Here is a 22,619-nt window from a genome sequence, read left to right as displayed (position 1 = left end):
AGCCCTGCGGGATGCAGGGGCAGGTACCATTCGCCAGGGTGGTACCTCTCTCCGCGCATTGGCCACGCCCTACTCCAAGTCACTGCGGCCAATCCGGTACCAGCGTCCTAGGGCAGCCGAAAAGTGGGCTCGTAGAGGTGCATCATCACGGGATCTCTAAAGGACACCGTTGTACGATTCCCTTCGTTCTGAGGTCATCATCTCCAATTGAGACGTGCAAAGGACAGCTTACCTCGACCCCTCCTTTCCACCTCGATCTTCTTCCTCTCTTTTGTCGTCCGCCTTTGTATTCCTCTCGCAGCTTCACGTCCGCGGCGCCGCACTCCAGCTACGGACCCAGCTCCTCAGCTCCTCAGCACCCTTGCTAGCTGTTTTGAAAGCTTGCTCGGGCTCGTCGTCCCTACTCCATTCAATCGCCCTCCTTGAGTCGCATCTCGTCTTTCTCCTCTCCCCTTCCTCCTCCTCTTCCACCACCACTCCCTCCTCTACACCACTGCAGTCGCAGCACCGTCGATCGTCAGCAGGACTGCACGGAAATCACACGAATCTCGAGCCATGTCGCAGCGCATTCCATCATACGGCCTCGGCGGCCCCGCGCCCTACGGAGGCGTCTCCAACGACATGCAGCAGGGCGGCAGCGTTCTCGACCAGGTCCGGCCCTTCACCAGCAAGATCGAGGACGCCCTGGACAACATTAGCGAGCCCTTGAAGCCGTGAGTCGAGTCACGCGAGTCCCAGAGACTGCTAGAGCGGCATTGCTAACGTGCGATCGCGGAATACAGATACCTCCCGGCCATTGGACGCTTCCTGATTGTCGTCACATTCATTGAGGATGCGCTCCGCATCATCACCCAATGGTCCGATCAGCTTCTGTACCTGCGCGACTACAGACACAGTAAGAGGCAGCCCGTGTGAGAAGAAGAGAAAGACTATTCTGACACATCCCAGTCCCCACCGGAATCACCCACATTTTCTTGATTGTCAACGTCCTCGCCATGTTTGCCTGCTCTGGCCTCGTCATTATCCGAAAGCACTCCGATTACGCCGTCGCCGGCCTGATGGCCGTTGTCGTCACCCAGGCGCTCGGCTACGGCCTCATCTTCGACCTCAACTTCTTCTTCCGAAACCTGTCCGTTCTTGGTGGCCTCGTCATGGTTCTGTCCGATTCGTGGGTGCAAAAGACCAAGGCCTTCGCCGGTCTCCCTACGCTGGATGAGAAGGACCGCAAGATGTACTTCCAGCTGGCTGGCCGTGTTTTGCTCATCTTCCTTTTCATCGGCTTCGTCTTCAGCGGCGAGTGGTCCGTTTGGCGCGTCCTCGTCTCCATCCTGGGCGGCATTGCTTGCGTCATGGTTGTCGTTGGGTTCAAGGCCAAGTACAGCGCCACCCTGTTGGTCGTCATTCTGAGCGTGTTCAACCTTTTTGTCAACAACTTCTGGACGGTAAGTCAAATGCGTCAGCGAGTGAATGAGGGTTCATTTCTAATTAAGTTGACAGCTGCACGAGCACCACCCCCACAAGGATTTTGCCAAGTACGACTTCTTCCAGATCCTGTCCATCGTCGGTGGACTCCTCCTGCTGGTCAACAGCGGCCCTGGCCAGTTCAGCCTCGACGAGAAGAAGAAGGTTTACTAAGTCCGAAAGGACGCGCAGAGCCAACAGTAGCAACAGGTTGGGCGCCGAGGTGTCCGGCGTTGGCACGGCATTTTCTATTTATCTTGGGAAGGGCATGAAAAAGTTTCCCTGGGTCGCCGCCGTCAACGTCATGGAGAGGCGGAGTAGCACCAGGTTCTCATATATGGATGGATCATAGAAATCCCCGTTTGGTAGCGAACAAGGCGAGAAGAAACAAGTATTTATGGTGATGCAGTGTGTGTCTGGAGTGGCTGTTGACCACACGTGTAATTTCCGTGTGTATCTGCGGGGGTTGACTTTTATGGTACCAATGGAGTTCAGTAATTGGATAGCATAGTTCTCTTTGACGAAATTAGCAACTCACTTGTGCAAGTCTTCCGTCTAGTGTTTGGCTGTAAGACGAGAGTGAACCGAGAGCAAACCTCGAGTATGGCATCACGTGATGGCTCTAGTTTCAACAACCCTGTGGCGAGCGTAGGGTAGGATTGCCACATATTTCTCGACTGACAACGAGACGAAAGCCGGATAGATCACCGTGTGCAGCTCGTAATTAGAATACAGTAAGCCTAGTAGCAACTGACTAATTTTCCGGGTGGCTAGTGAGGGCGACGGGTGTTTCGACTAACTCGGTAGGTGTTAGACAGCCCAACTACCAACCAACCCACACATCTCGCAGTGGCATTTGCCCTCCGCTCGTAAAGTAGTAGTTATTGCTGGGGTATATCCCTCCACCTGCATTGCCCTGAGACAACATTACATTTAACAAACACGAGGCATTTTTCCTTCGCTCTTTGTGCTTTGGAGTGTCCTTCTGGGTCTTCTTTGCCTCGGGGCTTTTTTTGGTGGCACCAAGCTGTCGGGTGAAGTGTTCGTGAGAAGGAGCAAGTGGTTACACCGCCCGATCCCCGCGCCGACGTCCGTTGTTCGTTGTCCGTCCTCCGGAGCCGTCCGCAGCCCCGTTCCGATTCACTTCGGTCCAATCCAGGCCACTTCAACCTACTCTAGACCGCTCCCATCCATTCACTCCCCTCCAGCCGAGTGCCCTCGCCATGTCGGGCGTCGGCGAGGCCATCGGCACGGCGCTCGCGGTGGTGGGCGTCATGGGCCAGCTGTTCGACGGCTGCATCAAGGCGTACGGCTTCTTCACCACGGCCGCCAACCTCGACGTCGACAGCCAGCGGCTCTTCTGCAAGGTGCGCATCGAGGAGATGCGCCTGGTCGTGTGGGGCCGCGACTGGGGCGTCGCCGAGGGCAAGCTCGAGGCCCATCTCGACAGCACGCGCAACCCGCAGCTGCGGCGGCTGGCCATGGATATCCTCGAGGAGCTGCATGGCACCGTCACGGACTTCCGCAAGCTGCAGGATAGGTATGGACTGCTCGATCAGGGGGCGAGTGCCTCCCTGGATCCTAAGCACAAGACGACCAAGGGCGGCAAGGTGTCTCCGTCAATATCTCCGTCACCATCGAGGAAAGGCTCCAGCGACGAGAAGGCGAATGGCCTCACCAAGACCTCGGCGGCGAGTAGTGAGCGGAGTTTTAAAAAGGAATTCGGTCTCCGGGCCAGATGGGTGATATCAGGCGAGCCGTGACCAACCCCCTTGATATAGACCCCAACTAACACAACCTCTGTCTATTAGACAAGGATAAGTTCACAACCCTTCTCAAGGACTTAAGAGGTATCTCACCACGACCACTGTCGCACCAGTGGCTCCCACCCTTTGTGTCGAACTGTTTAAGCTGAGACCTGTATTTCTGTTTCCCCCGTCATACAGACTTCAACGACGGCCTCGAGCGCCTCTTCCCGCCATCCCACCTCCCGTCCTTCCAGCGCTCCTGGACGCACGAGCTCCTCGAATCCGCACAGCGCGACCTCGCGCAGCTCTCGCTGCTCGAAAAGGCGGCCACGGGCGTGTACCCGCAGCTCACGGCGTCGGCGACGCTCAAGAGCCTACGCATCAACCTCGACACGAAGCCGCAGGCGTCCTTCAAGCCGACCTTTGCGCTCAAGGTGCCCCGGCCGGCGCTGGACATCCCCGAGGCCGCCGACCGCCGGCGCTGCCAGGCCCATCACGAGACGGCCGGCGACGTCATCGTTGAGTGGGTGGACTATGACCGCGAGGCTATCGAGGAGCGCGTTGCCCACGTGCGCCGCCTCGACGACCTCGCCCGCATGATGCACTCGGCGTCTGAATGCCACCCGGACCTGCACAGCATCGACTGCGTGGGCTACACCGACGACACCGCCAACAACCGCTACGGCCTCGTCTACAAGGCGCCGCAGTCGTCCTTCTCCACGCTGCACACGCTCATCTCGTCGCCAGACCTCAAGACACCCGACCTCAACGACCGCGTGCGCCTTGCCCAGACCCTCGCCGTAGCCCTGTGGTCCCTCCACTCGCTCGACTGGTTGCACAAGTCGCTCTGCAGTGCGAACATCCTCTTCTTCCCTTCGGCCATCTCCAAGTCGGCTCACGAGCCAACCGCCGCCGCCGCCCTTGTCCCGGAGATCGCCACCCCCTTCCTCACCGGCTTCGACGCCTCTCGCCCGGATCTCGACACTGCCCTTTCTGTCGTCTCTCGCAATCCTTCCATTGCAACCCTCCACCGCCACCCGGCTTCTCTGCGTGGTATGCCCCACTGCAAGCCCTTTGACATCTACAGCCTTGGCCTCGTCCTCCTCGAGATCGGCCTCTGGAAGGTCCTCCAGGCCTACCACAAGCCTCACTACTCCGCTGACCGCTGGCGTGACAAGGTCGTCCTCTCTGCCCTCGTTCCCGGCCTGAACAGCAAGGTCGGTCGGAGGTACCGCGAAGTCGTTGAGATGTGCCTCAAGGCTGGCGAGCATATGACGAGTAGTGAAGCTGGCAAGCTGATGGAGACGGTTGTCTCGACGCTGGAAGGCATCCGGGTATGATGATGAGTATGATACGAGTAGCATCGGAGGATTTGCGTCGCCGTGTCTTGGATAGAATATGCACTGCGTGCACTCTGGCTACACAACCAAGTGACATAGAGACGGGCAGAGCCGAGCAACTTGTCAGCGGACTGGAGCTCGCCTTGTCCAATAAAACAAACAATTACCGTCAGTCACTTCACACAAGCTCGTGGGAAACAATCAATGTGAACAGTACTCGAAATCTATTTCTGTACTTTGAAATATGTTCGACTGGAATCTTTGATGCTTCTCCATAACCCCAATGCGCAAAAAACAATACCATGACCCTATACCAACTCTGTGGCCAAAGGAAGGTAAGACAGACCAATACAATCAATACAGAATAGCAAAAATTTCAAACCCGCCTTGCCCATACGCCATCGCAAGTTTGACCCGTGTGACACAATCTCTTCCCTCTTTCTCCTCTCAACCCATTCCACTCCCTGGTTGGCGAAACTCCTCCCAGGGCAAAAATGATAATGCTTGGATGCTCGTAAAAAGGTGTCGAGTGATTGATTGGAACGGCAACGGGAAGAACCCCGAGAGAAGCAATCGCAAGAAAAATCGTTTTAGACATGGCATGTCAAACACCCCCAATCCATTCCATTTCCAGCCTAACGCCAATACATGCAGGACATGAGATCGGTCGTGACGTCCGTGAGTCATGATCGTTAATGTAGTCGCACAACCCATTATGGTGCACTAATATGTGCCGAGAAACCTAGGTCCGTGTGAGTCTGGTCTTCTAGGCTCCAGACACCTTGCGGGCTGTCGAGGACGCCGTCGCCGACGTGGCGTGGCTGGCACTGCCAACTCTGCCACTCGTCTTCCGAATGCCAGCGCTCTCCTTGGCCCGGAGAGGGGACTCGGCCTGGCGCTTGCTGCCACGGACCTTGGTCATGACAGTAGGAGTGCTAGCGACACGGTCAACGTGCTTGGTGCGAATGGAACCAATGTTCTCAACATCGTGAGACGCATCGTTGTCGATCGTGTAGATGGTCGTGGTTGTCTGACTGACGGATCGTGTCTTCTCGCTTCGTCCAGGCGACCGCGCGGCCTTTCGGTGGCTACGCATCCGCAGGTGCCACTCCTCATCTGACTCAGAGCCTTGGGACTGGCGGTGAATAGTCGTGATCTCCGTCTCCTTCTCAACAACTTGAACTTGCTCCTCCTCGAGCGTGGCCTGGAAGGAAGTGGATCGCGAGTACGGGTGGTGACGATCGCTACGGCCAGTCTTGCGTGGCTGGCCGGGAGTGGGCGCAGGGAGATAGTCCTCTTGAACCCCAATGTTATTGCGGTCATGGTCGACTTCGCTGAGTGGTGTACGGTTCGAGGTGCTGCGGTTAGGAGGTGTCGAAGCCTGGCCATTGCGCAGAGATGTCTTCTGCATAGCACGGATGGGGGTGCTGGGGACAGGGTTGGCAGCAGCCATTTCCTTCCTGAGCTTTCGCTCAACACGCTCCTCGATCCACCACTCCCTGAAAGTGCCCTGGTTGAGGTGCAGCCAGTGCTGTTGGGGTCCGACGACCATACCAGGTCGCATGAATCGCATGAACGAGATGACCTCGTTGGCAGTGAAGCCATGGCGGTAGATGAGATAGGCGCCGATGAGGCAGCCTGTTCGGCCCAAGCCGGCCTTGCAGTGAACAGCAATGCCCTTCTTCTTGACGGTGATGGTCTCATGGGCTAATCGGATGAACTTTCGGACGGTTGTGAGAGAGGGGCACGTGCCATCGTCGAAGATCATGTCGAGGTGCTGGATGCCCAAGGCCTCGAAGTAGGAGGGAGAGTAGAGGGGCGAGTTCAGTCGCACGACCAGGCCGATGTTCTTCTCGGAGAAGTGGCTCAGGACGTTCTTGAAGGGCTGAGGTAGGGTCGGGTGGGCTTCCACGGCGGCCAGGTCTCGAGGCAACAAGGGGTACATCTCGGAGCCCTCAGTGATCTTCGCAACCGGGGTGTGCTGGGGAGACGCAAATGCGAGGAAGTGGGGAGTGATCCAGTTGAAGTCGCCATGCTCGACCCGTTCGAACCTCTCATACATGTCCAAATCGAAGTTATCGAGGTCGCAGCACTTCTCCTCCTTGGCCTTCCACACACCGTACACAACATCCTGGACACTGATGCCATAGTCGGCCTGGCTGTAGCCGGCATCTCGGAAGGGCATCAACGGAGGGTCAACCTGCGCAATCGGAGCCAGGGCCAGATGGGGAGGCCAGTTCTGGATCAAGACCATGTAGCACGCGAGCATGCATGCGGCATTGGCACGGCCTATGTTGCGAAAGTCGCCGGTTAACCTCGTGGACATGTGCGCAATTTTCGCAAGGCGGTGGACTTACTTCTGGGGTCAGCAGCGCTCCAGAACACAATGGGACGATCTTTGTTCTGCTTAGCGCCAAGGATATCGTGGAACTGAATCGCAAAGCGGTAGAGGTGGCCAATGTGCAGAGGACCGAAGTCATGGTGGAAAGCGTTGTAGAGGAGAGTGTCATCAACGGTGAAGTAGCACGGAGGTGTTCTGTTGGTCTGGAGCGGGGTAGGCTCAACTCCTCGCTGCGCACGTTTCCTCGAGGAGACGGGTTGCTCTGGGTAGGGGAAAATGGTATCGGCCGTGGGAGGATGGATGTAAGAGGCAAGGTAGAGACGATCTGGGATCAGGGTTAGCGACGTGGCCGGGTTCGTGATGCGGGTGCTGATGTTGAGGCCGCATTGCTGTGGGTCGGCGGTCGGCCGCAGCGAGGCTGAGACGGGATAGCAATGCGACATGACGCTCGAGCTTCAAGACGCCATTGAAGCCAGGGCGGGGCATAATCTGTCTTCTGAATGGTGGTTGAGGCATGCCATACCTGGGATGTACTCGATTATCTGCCCATGGTTCTGGGCGACTCGGGAAGAAGGCGCCATTGTTCCAGGCTTTGCGCTTCTCCTTGGGCGGCTCGTTGGGAGGCCGGCGGCGATGGCTACCGGGCGGGAATCAGGTGCGAATGGTCGGACAGTGCCAGAGACGGATCAAGAGGGCCAGTTCCGACGATGAACGGCGCCGGGCTGGGGAAGTGACGATGTGCACGAGCGGTGACGGCGGCAAGCGGTGACGGGGCGGACGCGAGGGCAATGGCAGGCGAGAGGGGCTTAAATAATGACTCGAACGGATGCTGAAGGGGTGAAGAGCAGGCCTGGCTTCCGGGACGGACAAGAGATGCACCAAGGGAAGGAGAATGGAGGAGAAGTGAAGGTTGTGGTTGACGATACTGGTGCCAGAATGGGCCCACGATGTTTTTGTATGGGTTGCCGTCTGTTATTTTCTGTCCCTGGAAGGAGACCCATGCTCAAAACAGCACCAGCTCCCGTTGGGGTGGGCCGGCAACGGTCCCCATGGCAACGGCATTAAGAAGCGCCGCCACCCTCTACGGGATGTCTACGGGACGTCAGGAGCCGGGGCTGGGGTCGCGGCCCACATGCAGCCACAGCCTCCTCCAGCCACACCCGCCCTATCGGCCTATCAACCCCACCAGTCGCATCCCCGCGCGCAAAAACAGAAACCTAGAGGTGCCAGCACACAGACCTTCTCCTCCAAACCACTGGACCTCAAGCTGCGACTTGCCATCAGCCCGCATTCCTCCCACCTTCTGTGTCGCGCTCGACTGCTCAATCGACGCCCGGGATGCCCTGGCCGCGACCATCATGGCCGCAACTCCCGATCCCCAGTTCCCCTGCTCGATGCAAGACATCCCCCCCTTAGCCGCACCCCGGCCTGCTTCCCTGGCGACGGCCGTGGGCGGCTTCACAACAACACCCGAGCTAACTTATTGTTGTCCTGATGCAGAACTCTCGATATCCCGCTCCCCACCTTGAGGTTGGCCACGTCGGCACTCAAGGCCCTCCAGGTAGACCCGGAACTCTCCCAGCTTGTCACCCGAGAGTTCTCCGTTGTGCCGGCGCCGGAGTCTCCCGACGACGATGCTCGAGTCCTCAAGGTCAAATACAAGGCCACCACCAACCGCATGTTGCGCGTCGCCGTCAACTCCTTCATGGACAGCCTAAAGTTGGTGCTGGAGGTCATGGAGCAGCTAGACACCGATGTTCTGGGTCAGCCGCAAGAAGCTGGGCAATCAAACTAAATTCGCGTTGCCGTTGGAGGCGCCGTCCCTTTGGTTTCTCTCTTGAACGTGTGGTATATTTCGTATACAAGTGGTGGTGATGCTCCATGTTGAACCGACCGCCAATCCGCCGCCGAGCTTGTTATCCGCTCCCTGCCCAAACACGCCTCATCGGGCCCAAATGAATCCCATTCTACAACCCCATTTTCTTCCCAGCTGGCCATCTATCGTTGCGCATTCACCATCAACCATCAAAAACGATCCGCTGCCTCTCCCAATAACGCTATGCAAATGCTGAACCTGCAACTTGCATCTCGCACCTTCATATTAGTTCCTCCACACACCGTGAGCCCCAGGCTGCTGGTGTACCAAACAAACCATCCACACACTTCTCAGGCGTTGAGGCCTCGGTCCGTTTTGTCCGCTGTCTTAAGCTGCTCAAGTTGTTTCTTGAGCTCGGCCAGTTCTTCTTTCAGATCTCCATTTTCGCGCTGTAAGTCTTTCATATGCACAATGGCATTCTCGACGACACTGGCCTTGCTGTTTTGCGCATTGGCCTGCTTCGAGTCCTTCTTGTCTCCACTTCCTCCCCCATCGCTCCCGGGATCCATGCCACCAGGTAAAAGACCTGCCATGACCTGCAGGGCTGAATTTATTCTGTTTCTTCGGCCTTGCTCTGCGATCTTGTGTGATGTTCGTTTTGATGTCAGGTTGGTCGATAGCTCGCTGGGGTATGACACTCCAGGCACTTGGTTACCCTCTAGGATATTTTGATAATTCGACTTTGACATGAGAAGTCGAGAGGCCGCATCCTCCGCAGAAGTCAGGCCAGGGGTTCCTGGAAGTAGGGGCTTGATGTTAGGGGAGATCCTCGGGAGCAGGGCTGGCGACACATGAACCGATCCAGTACGCGTCCTACTATTCCGAGGAGCGAGCTGGGGAGTTTTGCGAGCTGCGGGGCCGGAGGAACCAGGGCCAAGCTGGGGGCTTTGGCTCGCAGAGGTGGTACCGGAGCGCTTAGGAAACACCGGGGATTGCAGGGGTTGGAAGCTGGGCCCCTTGGAGGTCGCAGATTCGACGAGGGTAGATTGCACAATGGTGCGTGTGATGGTCGGGCCAAGTTTCTTATTGGAAACTGATTCTGGCAGCTCGAGCGACTCAATGTGATCCGTCCCCGCGTGTTCAAGGTGACCAGTTGATGCTGTATTTGTCCGAGATGCGGGAAGCTTCATCAACGACGCGGGGGTAGCTGGAGCTGGCTGCGAATCTGCGGGGGCCGAGACGGGTGTCTGTTGACCGCTCCGTTGGGGATAAATGTAGGGGGATTTACTGGTCGATCTCCGCGTGGGAACAGGCGGGGGTGGCATATCCGAAAGGGTCTCCGGTGATACTGACGAGTTCTCCTCGGGTGAGGTTTCGGTGGAAGCGGCGGGCATAGGGAGGAAGGCCGAGTTCCCGTTCTCCTCCACCTCGGTGAGAACCTGGGAGACGATGGCCGGGCTGGGACCCGTCTTCCTTCGCTGGGGTTTCACAATGGGTGAGCTCCGAATATTGGCCTTGCCTCTCGGTTTTGCGGGTGCCTTCTTTCTCGGCTTCTTTGACAGATCCACGGATCCAATTGCGGCAGTGGTTGAAGTATCAAGTTCCATTTCGATGGGCGAGTTATTTGAGTGAGTGTGCTCATATATCGAAGAGGTATCATTTTGAGCATGAAGAGCAGGAGATGTGAGAGGGCTGAAATAAGCACCAGGAACGGTGAAAGTCGAGCTATCCATGCTGAAATGAGGGTCAAGCGGAGTGACGGCAGGTGAGACGAGGGGAGTAAAGGCCATCTAAAGTCACCGTTAGTGGGGGGCCCATGTATGGCCACAAGGCGGGACAAGGATGAGGCGCAGAAGAGGACTTGTCTTACATCTTGCTCCTTCATACGTTGATGATATCCCGGGTCGTAGACACCCGGTTGTGATACCTGTTCAGCCTGAGAGTAGAAGCTGTTGGGCATCTCAAGACTCTGAGGGGTCGGCGGGACTGAGTGGTTGTGGTTGGAGAAGAAGGCGGCCTGCTGCTCCTGGAGCTGACGTTGCTGCTGTTGGAACTTTTGCTGTTGAAGATACTGGATCTGGGCGTCGATGTTGGAGATGGGGTCGGGGTTGGGGGTCATCATGTGAGCCGGGATGCTGGGTTGAGAAGCCGATGTGGTTATCGGTAGTGAGTTGTTGGAGGGCATAATGCCTTGGTTGTCCGAGTCGCCCATGATGGTATCAGTTGCATCGCGGGGTTGGTGGTTCATGATTGCCTGGGCGGAGCCATCCTGGAACCCTTGAAAGTCAAAGTGCATCCCATCGCCGAGGTTTGCCATGGCGCTCATGTCGAGGAACTGTCCAAAGTCCTCATCAGTGGTGGTGGCCATGGCCTGGCCCTGTGCGTCCCAACCTGTCGAGCCCATCATGTCCGAGGCGCCGGCGAGATTCGGGTCGAGGGCTGGCCGGGCGGCGCCGCGAAGTCGGCGGGAGAGCGAATATTCCGGGGGCGGCACAGGTCCGTGGGACGCTGTGAAGCGCGAGATGGAGGGGGTTCGCCAAGAATACGCAGTCGCAGGTCGGAGAGGTGTTGTGTGACGGGCAAGCGAACGACACGAGCCTAGGAATCGAGCGAGAAGTTTTCAGAGGAGCCGGATACGGGGGCTCATTTGCGACCGGAGCTTAGTGGAGGAGTCGTCAACGGACGGTTAGCTGCACGAAGATGCCAGGCGGCCAAAAAGCCGATGGTGGTACAGCGATTGCGACGGTAGCGGACGAGGCTCGATGGGATTGAAGATGAGAAGGCCGAGAGCTGGGTGGCTTGAGGGAGCGAGATGAAGATGGTCGAGCGAGGGTTTGAAGAATGATGAGTCGTGGTTCGTGATGCGGATGTGGATGTGGGCGAGAGAGGATGGGCGCTGAGGTGGTTGGTGGGTCGAGAGTGAGGACAACCTCGAGAGCAGAGCCACTTGGAAGAGCGAATGAATGGGTGATGGGTGGGTGAAGGCCGGAAAATGGTGGATGGGGTACTTCGTCCGTAGCAGAGGCCAGTGGAGACGTCGCGGGCAGGAAGCAGTAGCGGAGGTAGCTGAGAAGTACCGGGTACATGCACGTGAATGTCAATGGTGGGGTGGGGGTTGCAGAGCGCCTGTTGGTGCCCAGGTAGGACAGGACAGGCGCCTCTGTTTCTGCTTCGAGGGCAGCATGGTCGTACAGATGGGGCCGGGGAGATGCCAGCGACGGTGAGTTGAGTCGGCACACTCACTGGGCAATTGTCTCGTCCAGAGCCAGTGCCGGGTTGGAGCTCGGGCAACTTACCTGGTTAGTGCGGTGGGTGACCCTCTCTGGTGGGTTGTAGTGGGTGTGGTGGGCTGGCTGTAAACCCGTAGTGAGCTTGAGCGCAGTGGATTCCGAATGCCCTGTAGCTCTGTCCTGTAGTGGGTGTGGCGTGGTGGATGCCGAGTACGGCGGACTGAGGTCCAGTTCGGTCAGCTGCTGACGCCCCAAGCAGGACGGGTAGGCCGCAACGGTGAGATGCTAGATGCAGGCAGATGCAAACCATCCGTCTCCGAGACCGAGAACCTACTACGTAGTAGGTCAGGCGGAAAGCCACAGTGAATGCGAGGGTGTCTCCGGGGGCGGTGTTGGAGGTGGTCGTGGGGGACAGGCCTGGAAATATTACAGGGGTCCGTCTTTATTAGCAGTCCATTTAGCAGTCCATGGGCAGCAGTCTCAGCCGGCGACTCGTCCGACTGGGCGCGGGGCGAGAACCCTGGAAGGAAAAAAACGTCCCCTGGGCTTCTCCAAAGCTCCGACTCTCGACGTCGGTGGCAGCCCGTGATCCGTGCATCTCGTGGCTGGTACAGTCGCCAAAAGGTACCTCGTGAGTATGAGAGTACATGCTACACGCACCTACACGCTACAAGGGCCGAAACGTCCAACCCAAATGCAAAGTCCAACTCCGAGCCAGCGCTCTCACCAGCAGCAGCGTTTGGTCGACGACTGGCTCACATTAGCTAACATGTACAATGCCAGGCCCTGAGCCCTGTAACTGTATCCTTGCGATCTTGTTGAAGTGGCGCATCTGGTTGGTCTGCCCGTTTGGGGGTCTGCCGTGGTCCTGGTAAGCTCGCAAGGGTGGTTCCGTTACGACTCGGTCACTCAACTAGACTCGACTAAACTCGACTCGAGCACTTTTTTTTCTTTTCGGGCGACCGACGAACCACGGTTATTTTTTGCTTTTGCCTTGGGGTCTGTCAAGCTGATTGGAGCGTGCCCAATCCTATTCCTTCGCCGCTCGAAATATCTCCAGATTACTCTGCAGGCGATTCTTTACGATTTACCGACGTCGATCCTCCACGTTTGTCGGAAACCCGGGGGTTGCCAGTCTGCATCGCCATCTGGTCCTGTAGCTGCCGCTGCTGCTGCACTCTCCTCTCCTCTCGGGATGTATCCGACCCTCGAGCTAGGGAGTTTGCGGCAGTGGATCGACCCGCTCTCGTTTCTGCTCTTCCTCTTCCTCTGTCTTTCTGGTCCTATTTCCCGCTTCCATCCATCGCCATCCCTTCGTCGTCTATTCGTTGTTGTGCGAGCGGGGGACGGGCCAAGACACTTCCTCCGGAAAAAACAATACTCATCGCGTGGGTACGTGGATGTTGGGTACCCCAAGTGGGCTTCTGGTCCCTTCAAAGGTAAGCGATTCGGCCGTGGCAAACTGACATTTGACAAGCATCCGGGGGGAACAATGGGTCCAGCGCATGGATGATGAATGCTGAGATGGGGAGAGTGGACGTATGTGTGCGCGGACTGTGGATGTGTGTCATCTTCCTGGACGTCTTTGTAAACCCCCATGTCGTTGTAATTACCGTTTACCATGATTCTGCTGCACGCACTGGCACTTTAATAACACCCAACTCGATCAAGAACCTCAGCCTCAGTTTTGCGGCTGCACGCCTGTAATTTGAGTCTGGCTTTCTTCCTGTGCATGGGCGGCAGGCAATCCAAGCAGAGAGTCAGTCGGCGGACAAGAAAAGTCACGAGTCATCCTGCTCTAATAACTTGCTCACCACCAACCACCAACCACCAACCATCGACTTTGCGGGCTAAGGGAAGAGAGAGGGATATAGATGGACGGCGACCTAAATAAAGCCGGCTCAGATCCAGGCCGATGATCCGCCCTCGCCCCGAGAAAATTTCGCCGCCGTCTTCCTCGTCCATCCGAAGCGCTCGCCAACCAGGCACCGCCTAGTAGGATTCTAGCCGAACGGCAATAGGGTCGAGCTAACTTGAGTACTTCGTAGAAAGGCGAGCTAAACAGGCGAGCTAGACGGGGAGTGACATGGCTCACCTGGGAGTTTGGGACCCTGGGTTTCTCTAGACATCGTCCTAACTCGAAGCCCTCTCTCCACTTGACTTGAGCTAAGCCTTCTTGTACATTTCGCATGGCATCTAGAAAATATCCCTCTCTCCTCGCTTTGCCCTCTCCTCCAGCCGGGCCGCTCAAAGTCATGCTCATCCGTGTAAACTCATCCGTGTAACTGTGCGCCTATTCCGCGAATCCTTTCACCCCCAGGCGCTGCATGCGGCAACCCCAAAATACTCACCGAAACGCCACGCCGGCCCCCACGCCGCACCCTCGTCTCAGCCCCCGAGCAGCCAAGGAGAATAAACGCGGTGCCCCTCCATCCGCCCGCAGAAGCAAAGAAAATCACTCTGGGTTGGTTGTTGTCCGATCCGATTTGTCTCTCTTCCAGAAGTCTTCCACCCTCTCTTTTGTTGGCTAGAGTGCGCCCCGCTCGCTAGCAACGAAACTGTCGGGTCTAGGATGGTTCTACCCCGACCCAGTCTGCTGGTTGCCCGACGGCATCACGCTCGCCGGTGTGGGCTCGGCCAGTAATGCCTCGCGTGTTTCCTGTTTGCTAATACGGCCTAGGGGGCCTCTCCTCCGACAGCTTGGCGCCGCCGTCCCGCAGCCGGATCGTAAACGAGAACAGTACTTATTGGTCCCGTTCAGTAGCCTGTTAAGGTGCCTTAGACCCCGTCTCGGGCTTCCTTGTCGTCAGTTGTCTGATGATTGTTGACAGCAATACTTTGTGTTGCATCTGCCTGAAAATGCATGTATCCACCCTCTCATAGATGTGCACTAGCTCAAGTACTGACAGCAACCAACCGCGGATACCGCAACTACGTCAGGTTGTCCTGAGCCCTTCCGGGAATCCAGCCAGAGTCTGCAAAAGTTCGAGATTTGAGATACTATCGCTGAGAGCCGAGTCAAGCCTAACTCGGACTCTGATATCGTGCGTCAGGTGCGGGTCACAATGTATTTAGGTGAGTGTTACTGCACGACGTACGAAAACAATTCCGACAATGATTTATAATATTCGTCCAATACAGATAACATTAATGGCCCTTGCCTGAAGTATATGCGGGCGTCGCCGAGGATATCAAAGCCTCCGTGTCTCAGGTACCTATAAAATCACCGATAGCAACCTCTACCGTACTGTCCTCCACCAGGATCAATTCTTCAGAGAACACCTTATGGTTAGACCCAATTACGGCGATTTTTATATTTAACGCAAGTGGGCGCAGATGCTATTAGGGACCTCAAACTTGTACAAGATAGCCGCTTGTCCAAGTACCGCCGTTCGTTGACTACCAAATGGCCGTTATCTTCACGGAGAAGATACTCCAGCATTGCGCGTCGCGGCCTTGAAGCAGCTCCAAGGCTAAATCCTAGCCAACGAGACGAGAAACTGGTTCCCCATCACCCTAAGCGCATTCATACCGCTACATAACAATAAACTGCAGTGTCGGTTCCACAGAGCCTTCGTTAGGCGGCGTGGTTTTTGGTGAGGTCACCTCAGCAAGATTTGCTAAACCCTAAGGACCTAACAAGGATATCTAGATATAAAAATAGATAATTATTTTACTAAAGCTGGAGTATATTATATAAGCAATTTTCGACTAGCTGAAGAAAAAACAGCCAAGCGTAATTCTTAAAAAAGCAGTCTGAGAATAACTGCTTCTTAGAACCACTTGAGGAGTGTCTGGCGGTATTAGTAGCACCGAACTTGAAATGTAACCTTATCTGCGCCAAGTTCCATCACTCTGTATCGACAGCTTCATCAGGCTCCTAAAAGTGTGGGACCACAACACAATCTGTTTGGATTCGTACCCGACGGTCACGGCAACCGGGTCGTTGCCGTCCGCAGAAGGACGGCTGTCACAAGGCTGGATACTCTCCGTCGGGTGCGCACTCATCGTGCCAAGGCCGGAACGGATGGCCGTAGCAAAGATGGCTATTCGCATGAGGAATCGCCACAGATTAGCGTCTCCTGAAACGTAGGGGTACAGCAAGCAGACTGATGGGGAAAAGCAACAAGGAAGCCAGCGGAACGGAGGACGCCTTGATAGAGAGTGGAGAGGGGAAGAGTAGATAGAAAAGAGAACCAGTTTCTAAGCCATAACCCTTTTCTCAAAGGCCGGCCATGTTGCGAGACGAGCTTCGGCCAGCAGAAAAATATTGTGTCTTTCAAGTTTGCTAATTTAAGAAGGGGGAGGTCATCTACGTGTTTGAGCAGTCGGTGTGGCAGCAGCTGCGCCGTCTCGACAGGAGGCGTAGTACAACAGACCAGACCGCCTGGACTAAGTAGAGGCACATGCATCCTGTAAGGTCCCGTAGGGCGTACCTGGATACGAGAGGGCTGGGTTGAGCTGAGTTGGCTCGGGTTGAGAGGGGAATCGCTTATTGGGCTTTTGTACTCGTACAGGGGTACTTGGTAGACTAAACTATGTGCGTGTATGCTCCATCTCCGATCTCTCCACGCAGTCCTCCGTACTCTGTAAATTACTCCATGCTGTAGGTACTGTGCTACGTACACTGTCAGCACCTCACAGCACGTTACACACGGAAACTAGTATAGAGGCGCAAGGGTACCCGGTCAACTTCCGTTTGAGGGTTGTTGCACGCAGGATGACCCCAGGATGTTTGTGCTGACCACATACCTATGACAGTTCCCTGCTTAATAGCTACCTATTGTGCAAGATTGGAGAGACAGAGAAGGCGAGGTGGGCAAGGCACGTGGAGGACGGGCGTCGTAAATTGCTGCAACACAAGGTAAGCCGCAACAACACTGGGGTTCTCAAACGGCAAGGCAAGGAATTTATTTCAAGAATGCGGAAGCTATGATCCTCTGTCTCGTTTAGGTCTCGACCTTGCCAGATTGTACGACTTCTCTCAGAACCAAGAAACAATCTCTGGTCTCGGGCGTACGTGGTCAATTTCCACGCAGCCACGCGGCGGCACCACGGGCAACGACCTTTTGCCTTGATTCGTCAGCGTCTGGAAGATGGAAGAGGGCTGGCAGAAGGGGTACACTATACTTACAGAGAATCACGGGGGGTGACGATGACATCGAAGCTGTCGGACTTCAGCTGTTTTTCGATTCTGGCTGCGATAGACGCGATTCCGAAAAGTCCTCCGGTGAGGAAAAGAGCCTGCAACCAAACGTGTGAGCCTTGGAATCCATGGCAAGAGGGGCGGCGATATATCGCCATTCCCTACCTTGGGCTTGGTATTGTGCCCTTTCGCCGACTCGCGGAAACGTTTGACGATATCAACGACCCTATCAACGGGCTCCTGAAAGATCGACAAGACGTCGTCCCTATTTGCAAAGAATAAGCAAGGATGTAGATAGCATATGTCTGTACCTTCACTTACTGATTAATGCCAAATCGGAACGGGCCCTCCGGAGCCTTGAAAATCATCCCTTGGAACAATGGCAGGGACAGGAGGTTTACTCCTGGAAGCTTGCTTCTGTTCCAGTCCATACGAGCAGCACTCTTCACCATTTCAGGATCAATGGACATAGGGATAGTAGCTCGGGAGAGCTTGTTAGAGATCAGGGTCTCAAATGCAATTTCCATAGCCTTAGTGCCGTAGAGGGACGATTCTCCATGTACACAGTCTCCTGGGACGACATTTCGGACTGGACACGGCTTGAGCTTGCAAAGCGCGGAATCCTAAATGCATGGTAAGTATTAAGTCAGCTTCAGGTCAGGATAGAGATAGCTATTGAGCCTACTATTGTAGCCCCGCCGCAGTCAACCACAATAATCGAATCTCCGCCTTATAAGGTAGGCATGTCAGCGTCGCCCTGAGGCAGTATATAGCACATATGGACACACGTACCTGAAGATCTTGCACGATCTCGTTTTGGTACTCATGAACAACTCCAAATGCCGCCGCTATTTGTTCTGGCACGTATTGTATGGTAGTCGCTTGTCTCGGGATCTCTGCTTCGTTAACCGCCTTCTGCAATCGTCCCAGCTCCTGTGTGTCCCAACAGGAAGGGTATGTAATCGCTACATTCAAGAGGCAATTTTCGTTCGACAAGTTCCTAATCGCCATGTCCCAAAGGCCTTTGAGGACCATCGAAGCGTGGCTGGTCCCCGGGGTTGCAGAAGCTGCGTTGGTCCGGAGCTCGTCCTGGATGAATTGAAGGAGGTTTGGGTCGGACCGCTCGTCATGATGACCTTCGGGCTCCATGAGTGCGAGCTTGAGATATCGCATGGTCTTGGCGTGCTCAATGGTCCTAGGACGAGAGTGAACGAATTCGACATCGTTCGAAACGGTATTTCGTACTAGGGTGGAGGGGATGACAGCCACCGCCGGTTTGACGCCAGGATATCTCGCCACGGCTGCCTTGGAAAACCTTTGGTGAGCAGCGTCAGAGATTGTAGTGCCAGAGAAGAGTAGCCAGCGGTTACTTACGTCGTCCCAAAGTCTAAACCGATGTAGACATGGATAATGGAAGAATTCATGTTGTCTTCGTTCTCTCCGACTTTCAGCAGATCCTTGTGCCTGAATTTAGACAGAGGGAGAAGGGGAATGAGACAGGATGGAATCGATCGATGGTTCTTGGAGAGAGAAGATCCCCGAGGAGGGTGCGAGTGACTATTTAAAGGTCAGTTGTCCCTGAGTAACATCCGCTGAGCTCAAGTCGCCAGCTCGCAATCGTCTCACTGGTACGTTTGATATGTACCTTGGCCTCCCAGCCCTGAGTGCCGCCACTTCAACGTGCAGCAATGATGTGGATCGCAATGAGCCTGCGCAAGAGTGAGAGGCCGGCAACAGCAAGTTTGATGTGTCCACTGTGATGCAGCTTCCCTACCCGTGGTGTTCTGTTCGCCCACGCTTCCTGTGGTGGGGAAGGGAAAAGGGTCTCTTGAACAGCGACAAAGTGAAGCTCGAACGGAACTCGCCTCGATTGCTTGAGTGATGACCGTCTGCCTCTTTTTACAACCGTCGCATTACCGTATCCATGAATAAATGAGTCGTTTACAGTCTGGGCCACAGACTTACCATAGCGAAACGACTCCCATCTCGCCCTCCTTTTCACTCCCACTCGGGTAGTACACTGACTGGCCCGGCGGCATCCAGCTTGACCGACCTCAAGCCACCATGCAGCTTGCCAAACGAGACATTCAGCTCTGACCATGACCATGCTTGTTTGCTCTGTGCGGAGCGTGCTTTTCCAAACAGCATGTTTAGCCGTCATCAGATTGCGGTGTCCCGTCCTCTCCCTGCAGAGATGACCTTTGTTTGCCTTGGCAAATTGCCATGGCCTCGCCGCGATCGGTCAGATGTCGTGAACGTTCGCACAGGCTCTGTCATCTTTGACGGGCTTGCGTCCGGAATCAATAAGGCGGTCTCGACTGTTGGCTGGCTGACTACAGTAGGCGAACGGCTTAGCTGCAAGGAGACGCCAACGACAAGGAGACGCCAACAACAATGAAATTTCTGCCACTTGGAGTACTGGCGGATAGACTACTCTTGCGTTATTTGTCGGGAATGGTGTGGTCAAGGCGGTGGTCCTAAGTCAGGTCAGGAGGACGGCTGTAGACAAAGAAGTTGTCTCCCTTCTGGCCTGTGCTGTTCGTGTAAGCCTTCCTGAAGCCCCTCCGTAGCACTGCCCTTCGGATTTGGTCCCTTAGAGGAGCAGGAAGTCGCAATCATAAGCAAGGTCGTCTGCATTCATACCTGAGACTGCGTGGTACTGCAGGTTCCCCCTCAGCTTGTCACCCCCGTTGCAATTTTCCAGCCCAATCCCGGCCAATCTGTCACTCTCCGCGTCTTTTGGTGACACATCACAACAGAGCACTAACCGCCATACGCCAAGTCATTTCCATTGGTATTAAGATGGTGAGAAAGAAAGCAAAGGCCGAGGGTCCCGGCACGGCTCTCGGCACCGCTCCCAAGACTCCCAGAGCTGTCAAGAGAGCCGCTCCCCTTAAATACCCCACTAGGCTAACAGACAGTCCACCTCCTCTTTCGACTAAGAGGGTCAAACGAGCATCGGAACGGAAGCCCAACCTGATCCTAGAGCCTCACCAAGCCGCCCCCAAAGGGCCAGACATTGCTGGCGATATGGCTAGTGATCACGAAGACGCCGCTCTACAACGCAGCCAGAGCCCTCAACACGAAGCCGATATGGCTGTTGTCGACTCGGCCGATCCGGGCGGAAACCACAAAGGCACTGCGGACATCGACATGGCCAGCAACCGCGAAGGCATTGCTCTCCAAGGTGGCTTGAACCCTGGCTACGAGGATGGCATGTCCAAAGAAAGCGTCCCACCCACGATCGATGACTATGAGCAGCTCCTTGGAACTGTACTCCCTCTATGGCCTTTCACTTGTCCCAAAGAGGTGGATTCATCCGCCTTTACGACCGATGAGTATGACCGCTTGAAGGTCGTCACCGACGTAATAGAGGACCTCTCCTTTGACGCCGTATCTGACCTGGTTGGGGACGTTGAGGGCCAAATTTCATTACACCTCAATTCTTGCACAGCTATCCCTTGGGACAAGTTGGCTGTTGATGCTCAACGCGAGCTCGAAGCTCTGGGGAACAACATCAAGAGCTACGCCAACTCTATATACCCGCAACACAAGCAAATTGTCCTCCAAGCATTGACGTGGCATATCCTAATTGACAACCTCTTCTCCCCTGACTGCACTGAAAAGTGGCATGGCGAGGCTTGGAAGAGCTTTGGGACTCTGCAGTCCCATTTTCGAGGTATATGGTGGACCCTAATACAAAGCACACAAGAGCAAAAGAAGCTGACTTTTCTTTACATCCAGAACGCCTTAAGGATCCCAGCAGTAATTATGCTAATTGGTTTTATTCTTGGAAATCTGAGTCGGCCCGCATGACATATGCGCTAAACGGCAACAGCTCCGACCCCAAACGCATTAAGAACATCTTGACAGAGCGGCTGGGCCGGTTCATGACAATCTCGCCTCAGGCAAGCGAGATATTGGACTGTATGGCCGATACGGCCACCGAAATAGAAGTGAGGATACAGACGTCACCCTGGCGCTACGAGCTCGATATGCATCACCCCGATACACTCGAGCACTCAGGGTTCGCATATATAGAGGATCATCCTCTAATGGAGGCCATGGATCCATACCGTCCCCCGAGCCATGGGGCCCCGATCGACATCATCTGTGCTCCGTCACTTCAAGAATACGGCTGTTCAGAAAATCCTTTTGTGAATGGGTTTGTCTTAAAGCGTTCCAAATTTGACACGTCGACTCGATGGCGGCCCTTGAAGGTCGACACTTTGAAGAATGTCAAATGTTGATATGAGGACGGTAGTGATGGGAAGAAGCACCGAGCATGTCACATCTATTGGTTATCAAAGCCGTATTTGGCTTGCCTGCTTTTTATTCAGACCCCAAACGCCTACTGATAGCGGTCTTCCGGGACTGGTCTCAATAACTCGCATCCCTGGGACCGGTCTGAAGATGGTCATTTTCCTCCATGTATGTCAGGTCTACTTCAAGTTGCCAATTAGCCAAATGTAAAGAGCTTCTATTCATGCACCCGTTCTATCAGATGCGACGAAGGATGTGTTCTTTCCTTTGGCGTGTGTCTTCGTTCAACTCAGCAGTGTATCGAAGAAAGGTTCGTCCCCCATGCTTGTCACTCTTGATCAGAGGTAGTGAGCGGCCTCAAGACCCAAGCCGGGAGCTCTGGCGCCATCAGCGAGTCAACGGGATCGATCGGCCGTGCCATCTCATCAGCGTTCTCAGAACTACCCGGTAGAAGCTATACCTCAAAGCATTGAAAGTAGGGACTGAGTAAGATAGATGCGGAAATACCAATTAAAAGGACGATGCGTCCATACACATATTCTCCAGTGTGAAGTTGTGATACAGCTTGCCCGCACTGTCGGTGAGGGCATGTTTCACCGAATATTGTACAATGGGATAGCTCGGATATTCCAGGCGTTATCAACTCCGACACTTTTCCAGGGTTGGCGCTGGACCGGAAACCCTGCTGAGGAGAATTTCTGGGCAAATTGCAAACGCCACAAGTGCGATTTCAAGAGTGACAGGTAATAGAACATGCGGGCTTGATGCATCATTGCGTGTAAAGCTGCGCCATGAACCGGCCGCCCTTCTGCAGTCGTTCTAGTCCCTCTCACGCCAGGGTTCCGAGTTACAAATGCATCTTTGTTATGTGCATACGCGATAGCTCACCGGCTAGAGGTGAACAGGTTGCTAGTTCCCCATTATTCTGGCAGAATGGTCGTCTGTATGTATGCAACACGCCAACTATAGAAGTACATCACTCTATACGTACTCCACCATCAGTGTGCCAGGGCTAGAGGCTCGGCTCCGCGACAGTTCCTCTTAGACGGAAAGTTTTATCCCATTCTAGGGATAAGGTTATGAAGCACTGCAAATCCCCATGAGAGTTGGTCCATCTTTGCTATTAGCTACGCTCATCACTGAGCCTAATGTCTGAACAGTAAGAAACAACCTCTAGCCTTTATAAAGTCCATCTTCTACTCTTTTCCATCAAGAAGTTTCGTATTTTCACCCACGCATCCCGTTTGACATGCCTCCAATAACCAGTCCTCGCC

The 22,619-nt window shown here is 55.0% G+C and overlaps 9 protein-coding genes across 9 annotated transcripts; 4 read left to right on the top strand and 5 right to left on the bottom strand.

Annotated features, from left to right (window-relative positions):
• Positions 1 to 462: 462 nt before the first annotated feature.
• Positions 463 to 1,794, top strand: BGZ61DRAFT_10842 (SURF4 family-domain-containing protein). The gene is made up of 4 exons (XM_046236902.1): positions 463 to 713; positions 783 to 895; positions 949 to 1,442; positions 1,498 to 1,794. Exons 1-4 carry the CDS (start codon positions 556 to 558, stop codon positions 1,633 to 1,635), a joined length of 903 nt encoding a protein of 300 aa, XP_046112004.1. The 5' UTR covers positions 463 to 555; the 3' UTR covers positions 1,636 to 1,794.
• An 890-nt stretch (positions 1,795 to 2,684) lies between these two features.
• BGZ61DRAFT_338971 (prion-inhibition and propagation-domain-containing protein) lies at positions 2,685 to 4,549 on the top strand (the record flags this gene model as incomplete). Its single annotated transcript, XM_046239183.1, has 4 exons — positions 2,685 to 3,071; positions 3,123 to 3,203; positions 3,278 to 3,311; positions 3,408 to 4,549. 4 exons carry the CDS (start codon positions 2,685 to 2,687, stop codon positions 4,547 to 4,549), a joined length of 1,644 nt encoding a protein of 547 aa, XP_046112003.1.
• Positions 4,550 to 5,315: 766 nt separating this feature from the next.
• BGZ61DRAFT_337459 (protein-tyrosine phosphatase-like protein) lies at positions 5,316 to 7,471 on the bottom strand (the record flags this gene model as incomplete). The annotated part of the gene is made up of 3 exons (XM_046239050.1): positions 5,316 to 6,838; positions 6,907 to 7,215; positions 7,414 to 7,471. The coding sequence occupies 3 exons, from the start codon at positions 7,469 to 7,471 to the stop codon at positions 5,316 to 5,318; spliced, it is 1,890 nt and encodes a 629-aa protein (XP_046112002.1).
• A 777-nt stretch (positions 7,472 to 8,248) lies between these two features.
• Positions 8,249 to 8,685, top strand: BGZ61DRAFT_525379 (transcription factor Pcc1-domain-containing protein; the record flags this gene model as incomplete). The annotated part of the gene is made up of 2 exons (XM_046252749.1): positions 8,249 to 8,271; positions 8,391 to 8,685. 2 exons carry the CDS (start codon positions 8,249 to 8,251, stop codon positions 8,683 to 8,685), a joined length of 318 nt encoding a protein of 105 aa, XP_046112001.1.
• A 287-nt stretch (positions 8,686 to 8,972) lies between these two features.
• BGZ61DRAFT_10812 (uncharacterized protein) lies at positions 8,973 to 11,231 on the bottom strand. Its single transcript, XM_046236899.1, has 2 exons — positions 10,577 to 11,231; positions 8,973 to 10,496 (listed from the first exon to the last, which is right to left on the bottom strand). Exons 1-2 carry the CDS (start codon positions 11,111 to 11,113, stop codon positions 9,057 to 9,059), a joined length of 1,977 nt encoding a protein of 658 aa, XP_046112000.1. The 5' UTR covers positions 11,114 to 11,231; the 3' UTR covers positions 8,973 to 9,056.
• Positions 11,232 to 12,864: 1,633 nt separating this feature from the next.
• BGZ61DRAFT_437853 (uncharacterized protein) lies at positions 12,865 to 13,769 on the bottom strand. The gene has a single exon (XM_046244180.1). It carries the CDS (start codon positions 13,557 to 13,559, stop codon positions 13,017 to 13,019), a length of 543 nt encoding a protein of 180 aa, XP_046111999.1. The 5' UTR covers positions 13,560 to 13,769; the 3' UTR covers positions 12,865 to 13,016.
• On the bottom strand, positions 13,711 to 13,917 carry BGZ61DRAFT_437851 (uncharacterized protein). Its single transcript, XM_046244179.1, has one exon. It carries the CDS (start codon positions 13,899 to 13,901, stop codon positions 13,725 to 13,727), a length of 177 nt encoding a protein of 58 aa, XP_046111998.1. The 5' UTR covers positions 13,902 to 13,917; the 3' UTR covers positions 13,711 to 13,724.
• Positions 13,918 to 16,960: 3,043 nt separating this feature from the next.
• On the bottom strand, positions 16,961 to 18,506 carry BGZ61DRAFT_470681 (uncharacterized protein; the record flags this gene model as incomplete). The annotated part of the gene is made up of 6 exons (XM_046248115.1): positions 16,961 to 17,009; positions 17,071 to 17,180; positions 17,248 to 17,347; positions 17,404 to 17,705; positions 17,875 to 18,397; positions 18,457 to 18,506. 6 exons carry the CDS (start codon positions 18,504 to 18,506, stop codon positions 16,961 to 16,963), a joined length of 1,134 nt encoding a protein of 377 aa, XP_046111997.1.
• Positions 18,507 to 19,228: 722 nt separating this feature from the next.
• Positions 19,229 to 21,332, top strand: BGZ61DRAFT_470680 (uncharacterized protein; the record flags this gene model as incomplete). The annotated part of the gene is made up of 4 exons (XM_046248114.1): positions 19,229 to 19,420; positions 19,512 to 19,625; positions 19,885 to 20,761; positions 20,827 to 21,332. The coding sequence occupies 4 exons, from the start codon at positions 19,229 to 19,231 to the stop codon at positions 21,330 to 21,332; spliced, it is 1,689 nt and encodes a 562-aa protein (XP_046111996.1).
• Between the last annotated feature and the right edge of the window lie 1,287 nt (positions 21,333 to 22,619).

Source organism: Ilyonectria robusta, assembly GCF_021365365.1.
Source record: "Ilyonectria robusta strain PMI_751 chromosome Unknown BGZ61scaffold_1, whole genome shotgun sequence".
NCBI classification, from domain to species: domain Eukaryota; kingdom Fungi; phylum Ascomycota; class Sordariomycetes; order Hypocreales; family Nectriaceae; genus Ilyonectria; species Ilyonectria robusta.
This window is presented reverse-complemented; position numbering and strand designations above follow the sequence as displayed.

What these genes read in the sequence shown, in the direction of transcription:
- BGZ61DRAFT_10842 (XM_046236902.1), top strand. Translation starts at nt 556, where the DNA reads ATGTCGCAGCGCATTCCATCATACGGCCTCGGCGGCCCCGCGCCCTAC. An exon ending in ATTAGCGAGCCCTTGAAGCC is followed by an intron (nt 714 to 782) that starts GTGAGTCGAGTC and finishes CGCGGAATACAG; the next exon opens with ATACCTCCCGGCCATTGGAC. An exon ending in TTGTCAACAACTTCTGGACG is followed by an intron (nt 1,443 to 1,497) that starts GTAAGTCAAATG and finishes TTAAGTTGACAG; the next exon opens with CTGCACGAGCACCACCCCCA.
- BGZ61DRAFT_10812 (XM_046236899.1), bottom strand. Translation starts at nt 11,113, where the DNA reads ATGATGGGCTCGACAGGTTGGGACGCACAGGGCCAGGCCATGGCCACC. An exon ending in AACGTATGAAGGAGCAAGAT is followed by an intron (nt 10,497 to 10,576) that starts GTAAGACAAGTC and finishes CGGTGACTTTAG; the next exon opens with ATGGCCTTTACTCCCCTCGT.
- BGZ61DRAFT_437853 (XM_046244180.1), bottom strand. Translation starts at nt 13,559, where the DNA reads ATGGTAAACGGTAATTACAACGACATGGGGGTTTACAAAGACGTCCAG.
- BGZ61DRAFT_437851 (XM_046244179.1), bottom strand. Translation starts at nt 13,901, where the DNA reads ATGGACGAGGAAGACGGCGGCGAAATTTTCTCGGGGCGAGGGCGGATC.